Source organism: Protopterus annectens, chromosome 7.part0 (genome assembly GCF_019279795.1).
Source record: "Protopterus annectens isolate FY-2018-M chromosome 7.part0, PAN1.0, whole genome shotgun sequence".
Classification (NCBI taxonomy): domain Eukaryota; kingdom Metazoa; phylum Chordata; order Ceratodontiformes; family Protopteridae; genus Protopterus; species Protopterus annectens.
In genome coordinates, this window is record NC_056739.1 from 510537043 (window position 1) to 510554029 (window position 16987).

The 16987-nt window shown below is 37.4% G+C and overlaps 1 protein-coding gene across 2 annotated transcripts in view; it reads left to right on the plus strand.

The window, feature by feature from the left end:
- Nucleotides 1-15144, plus strand: part of LOC122806572 — a 646200-nt gene extending 631056 nt beyond the window's left edge. For both annotated transcript variants that reach the window (XM_044077110.1, XM_044077109.1), the window contains one exon: nucleotides 14587-15144. In XM_044077110.1, coding sequence (XP_043933045.1) covers nucleotides 14587-14591 — 5 coding nt within the window. In that variant the 3' untranslated portion in view covers nucleotides 14592-15144. The remainder of the gene's footprint in view (nucleotides 1-14586) is intronic.
- Nucleotides 15145-16987: the final 1843 nt, after the last annotated feature.

Consider the following 16987-nt stretch of genomic DNA (forward strand, 5'->3'; position numbering starts at 1 on the left):
TGTTTTGAGCCTTACCTATTCAGGGCAAGCTGTGGGTAACAACAGCCTTTGCCAGTATCCATACGGCCTGCACTGATAGGTGCACGCCAGTCCTAGCAGGTGGGGCATCATGTCATGCTCAGCATGTCATCCCAGGCTGGCACACATTGGATCCCCTTTGACTAACTGTGATACTTCAGCCAATTATTGCACTTGATCATCTCATTGTCATATTGTGGCATGATGCTTGGTGAGGGTAGGATGCTAGTCATGGTCCTCAGGTGTGCATATAGTACATGGTGTTACATTACTTAACACATGGTGGTGCTGCAGGTCTGCCTCTGTTGGATGCACATATTACACTCCCTGTACATGTTTGTGAGCAGGTCATGTTATTTTAGGCATCCCTGTTATTATTTGAATGAGTCAGAGGGGGTATCATTCCCAGGGTTCCTACTGAGCCAGTGTATGTGCTATGCGTTGCCTCTTTGCCAAGGCCAGGGCATACTGGGCACGCCTCCTTCGGCCTACTGGGACAGGCTCACGTTGTTCCTCCTCCGAGTCACGCTCTGCCTGTGATGGCCTTGGCAATGGTGGGGGGCTGTTTGGCCCAGCCCTATGCTGGTCCTGCTGCAGCTGTTTTCGCAAGATCATATTATGTAGCATAGCACATACCATGACAATTTGGGTACATGTAGTTGATAAGTACTGCAAGGCTCCACCAGATGTGTCCAGACACCGGAACTGTGACTTGAGCAGCCCAAACACATGCTCTATTACATTACGTGTTTGTGCGTGTGCCTCATTATGGTGTTCCTGTTCAGGTGTGTGTGCATTTCTGATGGGTGTCATCAGCCACGGCTCCAGTGCATAACCTGCATCCCCCACTAGGTGTCCATGTGGGATGTCCCCATTGGCAAATGTCTGGTACAGCTGCGTCAAATGCCAGATGTGGGAATCATGGTAGCTCCCAGGGCAGCCAGCACACACATTCATTATTATGCCCTGGGCATCACACACGACCTGGCAGTTGATGGAGGGGAAGCCCTTGCGGTTAATGTAGGCCCTACCCCACTCACCGGCTGGTGCTTTGATGCGTATGTGCGTGCAGTCTATTGCACCCACTACCTCAGGGTATTCCGCTATTTGCTGGAAGAGATGCATATTGCTGGCCAATACCTCATGGGCATTGGGGAAATATACATAATCACCGACATGTGCTGACATGGCATCCAGGAACTGGTGCAGTACCCTGGAGGCTGATGCCTGTGATATCCCCATCATATCACCAGTTGGTCTCTGGAAGGTACCTGTTGCTAGTATTCTTAGGCCAACACATACCTTGGTTTCCACTGGGATGGGTTCCCCTCTGTTGGTTCTGTGTGTGAGGCGTGGCCTGCACAGCTCCACTATTTGCTGCAGGAGGTCTCTGTCCACTCTATAGCGCTCTACTCTCTCCAGCTCATGTAACCCATGGTAGGTGACCCTGGGCCTATACACTCTTCTCTGTCTCCTCACTGTGGGTTGTCTGGCACCATCTGCATTGTCACCACCCTCAGCAAGTCGCCTACATCTCATTATGACAGCTATGGCAGCCCCTAACATTTCTGCTCTGAGTTCAGCTTTTTCAGTTTTCACTTCTAATAGCTTACTCCTGTCTTGCAGTGTCTCCTGAGAGAAACATCCTGCACTGCTGTTTGCAGAGTTTTAAGTGCTGGGCTGGGCTACTATTCTGCCTGTGTAATTGCCTGCTTCTAATTGTTTTCACATGCAAGCTCCAGCAGTATTCCCTGCTAGCTTCCTACTAAATCTGTTGCTTCCTTTTTCCTCTCTGTTTCTGCAGGTGGGAGCCATGTGCATACCAGCAGAAACACACTCACAGTGGCTTACACACGCGCACACATGCTTACATGGTTCAGAATCTGCTTATTTGGGTTAAAATGCGCGCACACCCGCGCAAACAGTGTTAAACATCTCCCAACACGCTCCCACATGCTGTCTGCCTTACACGCACGCACACTGTCCTACTCGCACATCATGGCGTGCACACGTGTGCATGCACGCCCAGCAAGAAACTTTGGTGTAGGCAACAGTGTACACCTTCCATTTCTTGACTTTCCCATGCTTATGTTGTGGCACTCCTCTTTCCATGATATGTGTCTGACATCTGTCATGTAACTCTGACCTCCAATGAACTGCATTTCTTTCTGCCATTCCCCCCTGTGATGTCACCTATCTCCTACTCTGTTCCTCCCCTTTCTGTAACTCTTACACTACTCAGAATGTGCTCATTTGCTATGTGACAATGGAATTCAGTATCCTAACACTCATTTGCATCAGATTGCCTACTAATGCTTAGTTACATCTCTTAGACTCAGCTTGCCCATTAGCAACCACTACACGGTGGCCATGTTGTTTTTGGTCTGCTGGTCCCTGCATTGTCATTCCATGTATTGCCTAAAACCCACATTTGTGGGTTTATAATGTTCATTTTTATGTTTTATATAGCGCAGCCCATTTGCGCGGGGCTGCGCTGGGTTTAAATATATATATATTTTATTAATTTTGCATCAGGTTACCTTGCCAATGGCCACATACTTGGCCATTGGCAAGCTGCCTGACACATATGCACCCTTTATTTGGAGCTGACATGGCTCCATTGTGGTTTTTGCAGAAACGTACTCAGTTGTCAACTGAGTACATTTCTGCAGCTAAAATGGCTCTTACACGGGCTGCTTTGGGCTTCCTGGATCGCTAATCTACCTCATTTGCATGCTATTCAGCTGCAAGTGAAGTGATTAGCTTATCCACGCCCACTCCGTGTAAGAGACATTTTAGCTGGTCTCTTACACGGACTTTGGGCTGTTCCTGGTTCGCGAAGGCTGCATGGAGTCTTACACTACTCTTAGACTCCGTGCAAGCCTTCATGAATCCTGCACAGTGTCATAATTCTCTATCTCTTCATATGTTATGGGCCCTTGTAGTGTCTATTTTGTGGGCTTTCACAGTTTCTAATGTTTAAAATAATAAAGAATAGTAGCACAATGTTGCGAGTCCACAGATAAAATTTATTAATCCACAATTAGTTAAGCGCTTTCATCAAACAGTATGACTTCATCAGAACAGTTAGAATATAAAATTTCAGGCTTAAATAACTAATAATTTGAATTCATTGGTCTAGCAATTACCAAATCATGTTTCAAACATGCCAAGTCTCATGAATAATGAATAATAAAACCAATATGCATATAGATCCAGCATTAAACGTATTTACCATTACAATATATATGTGAAAAAACACATTTAAAAAATATATATATATATTTTTCTGTATAAATTATGATACAAAAATACAAAAAATAAATATATTTTTTATAACAATGTTATTTATGTTCATGTAAATATAAAAACAAACCCATTCAAAGTCGATTGGGAAATAAGCAACATGAACTTGGTGAGGAAGGACATTATGTTAATAGTGGTTCTAATGAAAAAAACAACACTGGTAATGACAATTTAATTGGTAATAATAAAACTGATAAATATGGAAAGTTAATACAAAGACATTTTTCTTTTCAGGAAACTGGTAATAGAATGTATAATCTGAATTCTGAATCTAGAAGTTTCAAACATGTTGAATATACGTCTTTAAAGGAAATGATTTATGCTTTTGAAAAAAAACTGTTCAAATTTAAACTGTGTGAAATGGAAATATGCTATTTAAATGAATGTATTAAGCAAGAATTAGTACCGCAGGGACTAAGGGTATTCAAGTTCCCTTATGGAATTTACTATGATAATGTGACTGTAAAGAGTTTCTCTGAAATGTTTGACAAATGGGGTTTGGAACTGCTGGTAAAAACTGTTGCTGTTCATGAGTCTATGATTATTGGATTAAGGGAAGAAGTGAATATGTTGAATGAAAATATTAATACTGATTTGCTGTTTCCCCAGTATGAAAACTTGTATTATAAGATTATTAGTAGAGTGGATCAAAAATGTGACAATATATTTAAGAAAAAAGTTAAAAAGATGGAAAGGGATAATAAACAATACAAGCAAGGTAGGGCTTATCCCACTGACAAACTGTTTTTTTATGCGCAGCAGCATGAGGTATATGGTCCTGGAGGGATATAAAATGGGCCTAGAACTAGTCTCAATATAGAAGTTGACATGGATGATATCCACTGTGGTGGTAATGATCTTGAGTGTTTGGATGACATTCAGGATTTTCCCATGCCTCGACGCTCGGAAAGAATAGCCAAACGCAGACAAGGGACAAACAAGACTTACAGCAGGGTTGTGAAACAGAATCAGACTTACAATTAATGGTAGACAGTACAGAACAGGTTCAGAGTGTTGAAAACATCAAGTACAGTTTGGATGGTTTCAACATATATAATTATTCTAATTTTCCTATTACCAAGGATTTATTCTCATTATTTTCCAAGGGATTCAAGTTTGTACCAACCCATGTGCCGGACGTAGCTTCTGTTATGATTGACTTGCAGTTGTATCTTAGGAAACTAAATTTGAACCTTATTCTGTCAGATAAAGTAAACAAGGGTGAATCAAATAGGGTATTAAAGAAAAGTAGCATGTTTAACCCCCCATTGCATCCACTCATAGTGGCATATGAGAAACTTGTCAGGGAGGATTTATATAAAACTTGGGGTGAAAAAAGGAAAGTTTTTAATAACTTGAACACTAAAGAAAAAAACACCCTTGACAGTATTAGAAACAACAGGGACATAAGAATTATGACCCCAGATAAAGGGGGTGGGGTGGTTATATATGGTGTAGAAGAATATAACAATGACATGCAGAACATCCTATTCCAGGAGGATAGATATTCTTTATGTTCCAAAAATGAAATCAATATTTCTTATCGGAGATTGGATAGTTTCCTATATGAATATCTGATAGACCAGAGAATTTCGAAGGAAGAATACAACTTCTTATTTAACAAATTTCCTAGGATACCAACTATCTTTGGGATACCGAAGGTACACAAAGATTTTAGGAAACCATTCCGACCCATAGTTGCAGCCGCAGGATCCAAGACTCACAATCTAGTGGTTTATGTGGATGTCAAACTGAAACATATTGTTAACAAATTCCCGCACTTGTTAAAAGATTCCTGGGACTTTTTGGGTCAGCTCAAGCAGGATATTTGGATATCGGATTGTTGGTTTCTTACAGTTGATGTGCAGGATCTTTTTTCTTGCATTCCAAAACTGGAAGGGCTTGATTTTTTTGAGGAAGTTCTTTTTTCTCATTCTGCTTTAAAAACTGATGAGGTATCTCTTTTATGTGAGTTGATGAGCCTGATTCTTGAGAACAATTTCATATTCTTTGGTGGCAAATACTTTAAACAACTGCAGGGAGTAGCTATGGGTGCTGCATGTGCCCCTTTGTATGCCAATTTGGTTCTTTTAGGGTGGGAACAAATGTACATTTTTCAACCTGACATGGAATTTTCATCTTGCATTGCATACTATGGTAGATTTTTGGATGACATCTTTATTGTATGGAAAGGAGATGTAGCAGGAATTCCTAGGTTTTTGGAATATATAAATCAAACTACTAGGTATTTAAGATTTACCTTTCAATACCATCAGCAGGAAATTAATTTCCTTGATGTGCAGATTTTTAAAAAAGAAAATAGGTTCCACTCCAAGATCTACAGAAAAAATACTTTTTGCAATGCATATTTACATTACACCAGTCACCACCCTATTCACCAGAAAAGAAGTATTGTAAAGGGGCAGGCAGTGAGGATAGCAAGAATGACCACTATAAAAGAGGATGTGATACTGGAATTCCAGAATTTAAGGAAAATGTTTCTTGAGAGAGGCTACCCGGGTCACTTCATTGATCCAATACTATAGGAGGTTGGTGAAAAATGGGGTACGGTGTACAAACCATTACTGGGTAGCACTAATCAGAAACTAGTTGATATTTCTGATTTTGGTAATACTAGGGTTGGTACCAATTTTCAACAGGCATGTGTAGTTCAGTTTAGTCCCTTTTATTCTCAAGTTAAAACAACTTTGTTAAAGAATTGGAATATTTTCAGAACCAACCCGAAAATTATCAGGGTACTTGGAGACAAACCAATTTTTTCTACCAAAGTAGGTAGTAACATAAAATCTTTGGTTGAGGTTCCTAGAAACTCCATTGGGAAACAGAGAACCACATATGGTAGTAAGCCTTGTGGTAGATGTCATTATTGTTGCTATATAATGTTGGAAAGTGACATTATTATTAACAATCTCCACAAAAGTCACATTTATTTGAAAAATGGAAACTGTTGTTCCAGCAAGTTGGTATATCTTGCTAAATGTACTTCTTGCTCCTCATTCTACGTCGGCAAGACGGAAAGGATGTTGAAGAACAGGATATATGAGCATTTATACAATATCAAATGTGGAAAAAATACTAATGCGTTATACAAACACAGTTGTCTGTGTAGTAATTTTATTGGTTTTAAGTTTGGCATCTTGGATTTTGTCACAGTGGATGTGGGGGGGGGGGTGATTGGCAAAACAGGTTGCATAAGAAGGAGTTGATGTGGCAACTTCGACTAGCTGCTGACCAAGCCCCTGGCATCAATGAACATCTTTCAATTATGCCTGTTTTGAAAGAGAAGGCAGATCTAGTATAATACAATGGCCATCTGGTCATGAAGTAATTTTTAATATGGAGTAAAAAATAAAAAATATATTTTTTTATAACAATGTTAATATTTATTTTTTGTATTTTTGTATCATAATTTATACAGAAAAATATATATATGTTTTTTAAAAATGTGTTTTTTCGCATATATATTGTAATGGTAAATATGTTTAATGCTGGATCTATATGCATATTGGTTTCATTATTCATTATTCATGAGACTTGGCATGTTTGAAACATGATTTGGTAATTGCTAGACCAATGAATTCAAATTATTAGTTATTTAAGCCTGAAATTTTATATTCTAACTGTTCTGATGAAGTCATACTGTTTGATGAAAGCGCTTAACTAATTGTGGATTAATACATTTTATCTGTGGACTCGCAACGTTGTGCTACTATTCTTTATTGGTTACATTTCAGCACTTCTACACCAACTGGTTGGACACAGTTTCTAATGTTACTTATTGGTCTACTTTTAACTTCAGAAGGATGTTGTATCTTCTTGGTCGCTTTTAGTTGTTCAGTTATGTGTTAAATGTTGTTTGTCTTCTGATTTGAAGCAGGAATTGCGATGTCAGAGTTTGATAAATTGAGTGTTCTACTCCTAAGACAGCTTGTGATCAGTAAGAATAAAATGCACTTGTTTATACTATTGTGAAGCTGTTGTTTATAAATGGTATAATAGCCGTGTAATTGGTTAATAGTTTCCAGGCAGACGGAAATGCCAGCCTATCATACTTGATATTGTTATGGTGTGATGTCAAGTAGTTTTGAATTGCAGACTCTTCAGTAACCCAGACTGAAGGATCAGAATTTAAGATTTCAATTGTATGTGTAGTTTCATATTAAATGTCATGAACAAATTGTTACTCGTCTCTATATATTTAACATTTTGTCGTTTTGTAATATACTGTTTACTGGCAAACTTTTTTCCCACAGTGTCTGCCTTCTCAGTATTCTTGTTACATTTTCAGGTGTTTCTGGCTTTTTTTCCACTCTTTCATCGAGACTAAAAAGGGAAGCTGTCACATCGGAGTCTCCACAACATTTTATAGTGGAAGCCTGTTTCTTTAGTTGTGTGTATAGCGAGACACCTATTATTGAGTTAATGTATACGGACTTGTTTCCATTTGTAAGAAATAGATAGGGAAAGGTATGTGTGTGTGTGTGTGTGTGTGTGTGTGTGTGTGTGTGTGTGTGTGTGTGTGTGTGTGTGTGTGTGTGTGTGTGTGTGTGTGTGTGTGTGTGTGTGTGTGTGTGTGTGTGTGTGTGTGACAAATAGGTAGGGAAAGGTAATGTGGTGTGTGTGTGTAACAAATAGGTAGAGAAAAGTATGGGTGTGTGTGTTTGCAAGAGGGAGGGAGGTGTGTGTGTTTGAAAGAGGGAGGGAGGTGTGTGTGTTTGTAGGAGGGAGGGAGGTGTGTGTGTTTGTTTGTAAGAGGAAGGGAGGTGTGTGTGTAAGAGGGAGGCAGGTCTGTGTGTGTGTAAGTAAGGGGGGGGGTCATACCTCACAATTATTCAGATTTTTGCCTCATATTTTCGGTTTGTTTCTCATAAAATTGTGTTTTTTCTTGAAAATCACTGAGGATTGAAGTCAAAATATTGGCAGACATTTGAGTTTTAGGCTTCATATCCTTAGAAAATGCATACTAATGCAAAACTTGTTCTTCTATCCACTTTCGAAGGAGGTAGTGATATGTATGTGTGTGTCATACCTCAGAACTGTAAAGATTTTCACAGAATGTCCAGATTTTTGCCTTATATTTGTGGTCTGTTCCTCATAAAAAAAATTAGTTTTTCTGACAAATCACTGGGATGAGCTAAGGATTAAAGTTATTAAATAATGATGTATTTCAGCTTCAGACTTTATACTTTAGAAAACGCATTCTAACACAAATCCTGTGTGGGCGTGTGTATGTATGTATAAGAGTGAGGTAGCATACCCCTCAGCTGTCCAGGTTTTGCCCCATATTCCTCCTAAAAGGATTGAAGTTGCTAAATAATAAGACATTTTTATCCTTTAGAAAAATGCATACTAACAAATTCTGTTATTTTTAGCAATTTTCTAAGTTCATGAGGGCAATATTTATAATCTGTCCCTGTTTATTTTAGGCTTTGTCCAGATTTCTTGCACTAAGACGATGGGGGGGGGGGGTGAGAAAGAGTGAAATGCCCTAGCTGGTGGAATTTATTTTCAAGTGCATTTTTAAGGAATTGTGAGCTTCAAGGGAAGAGAAATTTACTGCTGCTCATGCTAAGTTTGCTTAAAATGTACAACTGTTTTGTTCAGCAAATGGTATCACTATTGTCATATGGAATTTTAAAGCAGTGTTAGTATCCCAGCAGGTAGCATACTTGCATCTTGATGTAAAAGGCTATAGGTTCTACTTCCACAGCATGTCGATTTGTATTTTAAGGGGATGGGGTGCTGCAGTCCTGAGCATGCCCTACTTTGGAGGAAATGCCTAGTAACTATGAACCTGTTTTTCAGCTTGCCACCCATTCCCTATTGCAATATACTAGCTTACCATTTTTTAATGTAGTATTTATTCTTTAAGGGCAGTAAGCACTGAATTTGTAGATGAAACACTGAAATATAAAGTTGTTTTCTAGCAACAACCTCTTCATTAGTTTCAGATCTCTTTAATGTGGAATTATTCAGATGACTTTTACTTCTGCAGAGATTGTGCATACTGACTGACATTGGTGAATTGTAATGACAGAAGTTTAAGTGGCCTTTTATGGTTGAAATGTTCTTAATTGGGCAGTTTGTCATTGGTTCATATGTTTTGTTTCATTGCTTGCTGGAAAAACATTCAAAACTATAAATTTAAAACACACTCTAACAAGTGGTACTGTATTATAGAAGGGATATAGCTAAATTATTTTATATTATAATTAATACAATCTGTATGTATTATAATCATATGTATAATCATATGCATAAATATATACACTTCTTATGCATGGCTACTCTTGTTTATCACAATAACAGTCAGGAAGGGATACTGTAATGTCTGTGTCAAGAAAAAAAGGTCTAAAGCTTTTAGTTAAGCATATAATGAAGTTGTTCACATCACTGATAATAGACCCAGTTTCATATAACTAAGGGTCAACCACACAAAAGCAGAAAACACCCAGAATTTCCCTCGCCTGCTCAGTAAAACTAATCTTGAAAAAAAATTAATAATGTGCCTATATTAGGGCTATTGGAATTATCTTTAAAAAGATGAAGTGATGACTTGCAACTGTGTCAATGTTGGGATTATGAAGAAATGCTTGATTAAGCATTAATTAAAAATATACATAATTTAGTGACTGCACACAGTTTAAGTTAAATAGAGCTATAATGTGTCGTGCATTCAGAGCACAGAATGCCAGCTTTTATTTAAACAGCAACTTGTGTTACTGAGAGCTAATCTTGGAAGCCAAGTAACACTAGTGTAATAAACTAATCTGTTTAAATCTGTATAATCTGAACAGGCTCATGGGACTCAGTTTAGTGTCCTACATGAGAAGTACTGAGCTAATGAACACTATTCCCCAGTAGTAAGTCACTTATAAATAAATAAATAAATAAATAAAACAAGAGGAAGTATTTTGAGATAAAATAAATACCTTGTCTTTATGATAGGTAACAAGGAAAAAGGAAAACTCTGTTAGTACCCAAGTAAATAAAATGATTATTAGCAATGAATGAGAAATTATTCCAGTATAGAGAACAGAACAGCCAAGCCTTCTTGATCAGAATTCAAAAGGGCTGCCAGCTGAAAGTTCCCTTTTGTTAGTTGCAATGTACATGGGGTATGTAAAAAAAATGTATCTCGGATTCCTAATTAAATCTAGATATCTGTAATCATTGTAGAAGTAAAGCATAAAACAGTATGCACACTGAGAATTTTGAACAGTGTTTATGGCAACAGGGAGAAATAGCCAAGTAATGGGACCATGTAATGGCTGCGTGGGAGTGGGGCTCTGTGGGCAGAGGGGGTGGGGCTGCATGTGAGGGGCTCTGGGTTTGCATCCCCCCCTGCAAAAAATCCTGCGGGCTCCCTTGCTCCTGAGATAGGTCTGAGATTGATGTATAAAACTTAGAAGACTGAGGAACTTTAAATGTTCTATGTGCTTTCTCAAGGACAGTAGGCTATTTGTCAGGGAAAACGCAGGATGTGACAAAAAAATTTCCAATGTAGGCAACACTGGGGGGATGGGATAAGGCTCTGGGAATTCCATGTGTAACAACTCATAGTATTTTCTGAGAGACTGAAAACCTGAGTGTTCTTCCATTGAAAACACTGATATATTCCAGAAAGAGTCTCAGAGAAAGATAATTTTTAACAGGGAAGTTTAGATAACATGCTGTCCTTTGAGTCTGAGTCCAACATCTGTGGTGAAAAACCTATATCTGTCCCATCACATTCCCCTCTAGATTCAATTTCTTGAGTCTCTTCAGGAAAAGAGGAATCCCTTTTTCTTTTACCAGAAATCACTTGATAAGAGAGGTCAATAGCTTGTGCAAGACACTGAGCCAGAATTAATAAACTATCCTGTCCAGTGAAACTTGTGCAGGAGATTATAAATGTTTAGTTTTCTGTTTCTCTTTGACAGGAAAGTTGGGACAAACAAGATTATTAATGGCAGCATCATCAGCTTCCCTGGAGATGGGCACAACATTATGCCTAAGCAGTGGCACCTTCCCTGCCCCTTCTCCCAACATTGACAAAAGTTGATCTCCTTTGGCCATTGAGGAGACCCCAACAGCTGCAGAAGTCATGGCTTATCCCCCAGTCTATAGTGTTTGTATGGACAACACCAGGAAGAACTGGGGAAAAAGATGAGTGGTCTGATGAAACAGCTTTAGTCACAGCAGAGTCACCCACCTGTGGTGGAGGCAAATTGCTAGCCTGTTATGGTGGCAAAGGCTGTTTTGCTTATTTTTTTTTATTTTTATGACTGGAATAAGGCCTGACAATGGGACTGACAGATTGCTTCATGGGCAAGCTGAAAATTGTGCTTCTTTCCCAGGGAAACTAAGCAACACAGGCTGGTAAAATTTTAAAATCAGTAAAAAGTAATTTTTCCCAGTAAAACACAATAAAAAGTACTCTAATACACTTACACTAATACATTAATTAAAAAAAATTAAACACATTTTTTCCACAGGAAAAATGGTTTTAGACTGTTTAAATCTGCTTTTAAACTGTCAAACACAAAGTGTGCTCCCTTTTAAAAGTACAGTAAAGTCGCTTGACAGTCAATAAAACACACACTCCTGACTGAAAATACACTTTTCTAAATTTGAAAAATTTGAATATTAAAAATAATATGTGGAAGTTTTTTTTCCCTGAAGGGAACTTAATCTATTCAGAAATGGATTAGCACAAGCACAGTCCTTGAAAGCCAACCGAGGGACACTCTCTTTGGTGTCAGGAAAGTTCTGAAGGGTTTGGCACCCAAACTTGTCTTTTAATAAACTCAGACTGAGCTGACTAACAGTTTGGCCACATGACAGGTGCTCTGAAACTTTGGAAGTTGGCCAGCTGTTATATCTTATGTAGGATATAAGCCCATACAACTTTGGCTACTGCAGCAGTGATAAATATGAAGAACACCTTATTGTTAGATGTTAGCTAATGGATCTGTATTAGTTAAGTGTTCAAACAGGCAAAGGAAATGAAAGCAGACTGGTCCGTAGGTTAGTACTAGGCTAACTGCCTTTGTGGGCCATTTTAAGCCTATCCAATTAAATTATGTGAGAATCAAACCCTGCACCTGATGTCTGTAAGCCAAACATCTTAACCATTATGCCAACCTCCATCCAAAGTTTGGCATGGTTAAGCCTCTTCATAAATCCTGTACAGAAGGTACTGCATTAAATTCAGTTATAAAGTTCATAACAGTTTGAATATCCCAGAATGGAAGCATTAATTGTTTGTGGTTTTGCTGGGATGAAATTCAAGTAGAATATGAGCCACAGCATAATCATCATCATCATCAACAACAACAAGAGTGAAGCTCTAAATGCATGTTGTTTCAAACTGCATACTAGTTATCCTATACCTTCTGCTGCTAGGTCCAGTAGAATACTTTCTTTACCTTCCTGAGGAAGGAAGAACTTTATATATGTATATATCTATCTATCTATATATATATATATATATATCTATATATATATATATATATATATATATATATATATATACTTTCAAACTGTAAAAAAATGTTTCCTAATCCTTCATTTTACTGCTGAATAAAATATGTTTATCATTGAAAATCCCATGCTAAACATAACTGGCAGGTAAACACAACATAAGCTTTAACTGTAGTTTGAGCAGGACGTTAGTGTCCACATAATCTACTGATGATGCTGTAGCTATGCAGTGTTCAGTAGGAAAATGACAAGGAGGTGACTCAGAGTCCTAATGTACAAGGTTGGAGCTTAAAAATGATATACATGACAAAACCATTATGCAAATAAAATGAGCACAATGTATGTAGCTTCTGTTACTGCATGCACCATGATATGACTGAAGAAAATGAAATTGTAGAAACCATGCTAGTGGGACGGTTACTTGGCAAAGACAATAAGCAAAACATAAAACTGTTTTTCTTCTGTTACTTGGCAGTACTTGTTAGAGAAGCACCTGCAATTATTAACATGATCATTTCTAGCAATATTAATTTGCTGACAATTAGAATAGGCTCAGATTCATCTTATTTCTATTGAAGAAGAAATTGTCCAAAGCAGTAGTCGTTAAGTCTGTGCATGATTCTATCTATACATCTGTAATTATGATAGTAATAGAACAGAACAAAGAAAAGCTGCCATAGTAAATACAGTAACAGATTATCAGTACAAAAGTATGTCTATTTATAATTTATTTCATAATAAAATGTACAACAATCATGGCTGAGAAAAACAGTAGTAGTGCACCCTATATGCTATGTAGTAAAATTTATGCAGGTTGATTGTTAGTAACTTAGAATAACTAATAACAAAACTATAGTATTTATAGAATTTAAATATATAACAGCAAAAGTAATCAGATGAAAACACAGAAGTTTGGGTAGAGGAATTTTGCAGTTAATCATTCAAATTTTGTAAGGAAATGTATGTAGCTTAACACAGGGCATTAAAGCGGGTACATTTGTAATTATGTTTAAAGAGATTTTAAGCTGTTTTTGGAACAATGAAATATCACTTATATTTCACATTCTTTCTGGATTATTTGAGCTTGCCATGGTAATTTTAGAAAATTGAAGGTAGAGAATATGAAGGTCTTCGAGAAAATGAAGGCCTCAGGAGTCAGCTAGATTCTTGGATTCATCCAGCATTGTCTGTTTTATATCTGTTATTTATTGTTAGGGTGAAGAGAATCGATCTTTGCAATTACTTTAAAGGGTAATGCATTCAATAGAAAAGAAGCCTAAGGAGTAGGTTTGTTCTATGCAAAGTAAGACAGTGGAGCTCTCTGCTGCATACTAAGTGGATAAATCTCCGAATTTTGCTTTCAGACAAATTGATAACAAAGCATTTAGGGGATAGCAGTTCATTTGTCTTTTCGGATTTTCCCGGTTAGGGGTCGCCCCAGCGGAACTCCAGTCTGCTAATGATTGGCAGTCAATTTTTGTTGTGCCAAGTTGCCAGCCCAATGCCCAACCTTCAGCGAAGGCACGCCCATTCATGCATGTTTAGGGGATAGCAGTGATGGACAATATTCTAGTCTGTGCAAAGATGCATTAACACCTAATGCTTATGTTTTAGTGATTAATTAGTGGGTTACACTGTGACACATTTGATGGAAAAAGTGATACAGCTTGATTTGTAATATATACTGTGTCGATTTTATGATAGACAAAGAAAAGTGTAGTTTGTTTATGCAAAACTTTACACTAATAGTATTTCCTCTTCTGTATTCTTATACAGGATAACATCAAATATTCTGAAACTGGACATGAACTGAGCAAGTATAAGAAGAAAAGACAAAGAGCATTTAAATAAATAACTGGAGAAGACATATCAAAGTGTACTGCAAAAAATTAAACACTCAGTGTAATGCAGTGATGCTTGTTTTTGTTAAAATGCAGATTTCCTGAAATTATATATTAAATAGTCACTTATCTAGACTGTATTTATTATATGTAAAGCACATGTGATGTTCTACTGTCTTAACAATTTCTGGTTTTCAGTTATTCACATTGAAGATAGTCATTTCAACATCTGTGAAAGGTTAACAAAATATAAAGCTGGTTTTGTTTAGCAGTTTTAAATCTTCATAGCATGAGCGTGTGAAAAACATTGTAGCAGTAAAAATGTGGTTAATACTTTAGTCTATGAATCTTATAATGGAAAATAATTACATCAACTTGTTAGTGACGGTGTTATGTATCTAGATTATCAACTTTCCTAAAATGACCACTGATGTGGTAAAAGCACTCACCTGGTTAATAAAACCAGCTAAATAAAAATATTATATCTCTAAAATGTTTAAGTCTTACTCAGGTTATTGAAATTGTGATAAATGCATGAAGTGTATTCCACAGGACTATAGTTGTTTTCAATTTTTTTAAGCAAGAGATGTTATAAGCACAGATAAATACATAGAATAAAGGAAATGTATTGGGGTGACATATTGATGTTCACCTCTGTATCCTGCCTGTAGATCCTAAAATATAAGAGATGGAGACATAAATCATTGGATTATTGTTCTGATTATTATACAAAATGCATGCAAAAAGGGTGAAGTGGAAAAGTTAAATAAATGCAAAACAGTACCCTTGTATCCTGAGATTATAAACACATCTCAAAACACTGCACTTGTCTTACCACAATCTGTCATCATGTTTCTGTTCATGAATGTATCTTTGAGATCTTTGTAAAAAATTATCAGAGCAAGTTTTATCTCAGGGAGTAAACTGCAGATAATCAACAAGTGATACTCAGCAGTTCTGGCTAATTCATTATAAACAGCAAATCTTTTGCTTTGGCATCATAGTCTAGATGTGTGTATGTATGTGAGTGTGTGTGTGTGTGTGTGTGTGTGTGTGTGTGTGTGTGTGTGTGTGTGTGTGTGTGTGTGTGTAAGCCAGCTTTGTCATTCATCATATCAGATGGTATTGTCAGGAAACTACATATACATTTGCACTCTAGTAGAAACCAAAATGCAGGCTTTCGCCTTCTCTTTGTTAAATGATAGAAAGAAGGTTGATATCAGCTTCATACCTCTCAACCTGGAAACATCAAAAATCTGGACATAGACACATGAAAACTAGGTACAACTGGCCAAAAATCAGAATGCTGATTAACATAAAATTTACACACATAATCATGTGACCCCGCCCACTCCAATAGAATAGTCGGATACCAACATGAAGCTTAAAGTCACTAAATAATAATAAATAATGGCAGACATTTGAATTTCAGAATTCATATCCCACAGGAAAATACATAATAATGCAAAGCCTGTTATTCTAGCAACTATCTAACTAATTGTTGAGCCTTTGTCCCACCATTATGTTTGTCTTTGTCTTGAATTCTTGCTCTGAGAAACTGAGAGGTATGTTTTGGAATAAGTGTATACTTTACTATACATTAACAAAGAAACCTTGGGTTTGTTTTGGAGACATGGATCAAGGGAGAGTTGCAGCTGTTTGCTACCCTAGCAGCACAAATGAAGGGTCATGGAAAGTTTGTGTTTGATTGTATTGTTCCTGTACATATGGAAGCAGGTCAGAATCAAGGCCAAGAAAAAAAATGGAATAGATCAAAATGTGATGTAGATCTCTTGCAATGAAACACTTTTAATACACTTTTGACACTGTGAACAGTGGCTTCACTTTTTTAACTTTAAACATAGGGAAATGCAGAGAACTCTTGACTGGAAAAATGGGGGAGTAGTAGTAGTTGTTAGTCTTTTAGGTGTACTACAAATGCAAAAAGATAAAGTGGTGACTTTGGGAGGCAAGAGCCGCGACTGAGTTGCAGGGAACTCAATAAAATTTCCACAAACAATGGCAGAAAATTCTGAAAGAGAAGTGACTATTTATCAAAGTGTTTCTTTCAAGAAGCTGTAAAATTGGGACACTTCGAATTTGGTTGAAGTAGACGAGCAGCAAGGCCATGCTGCCCAGCCCCCACACCACAACAGAGCTGCAAGCATCTGGGATAGGATCAGCAAATAGCAGTATGGTTAGAAAAGTTTCTAAACTGACTTCTGCCAACATTTCTGACTCTGAAAGTAAAATGAGCAGTTACAGTGGGGAATTTGCCTGCTCTGTATCTATCTGTCAGCTTTCTGATCATTTTAATGCAGCTGTGAGCCAGCTGA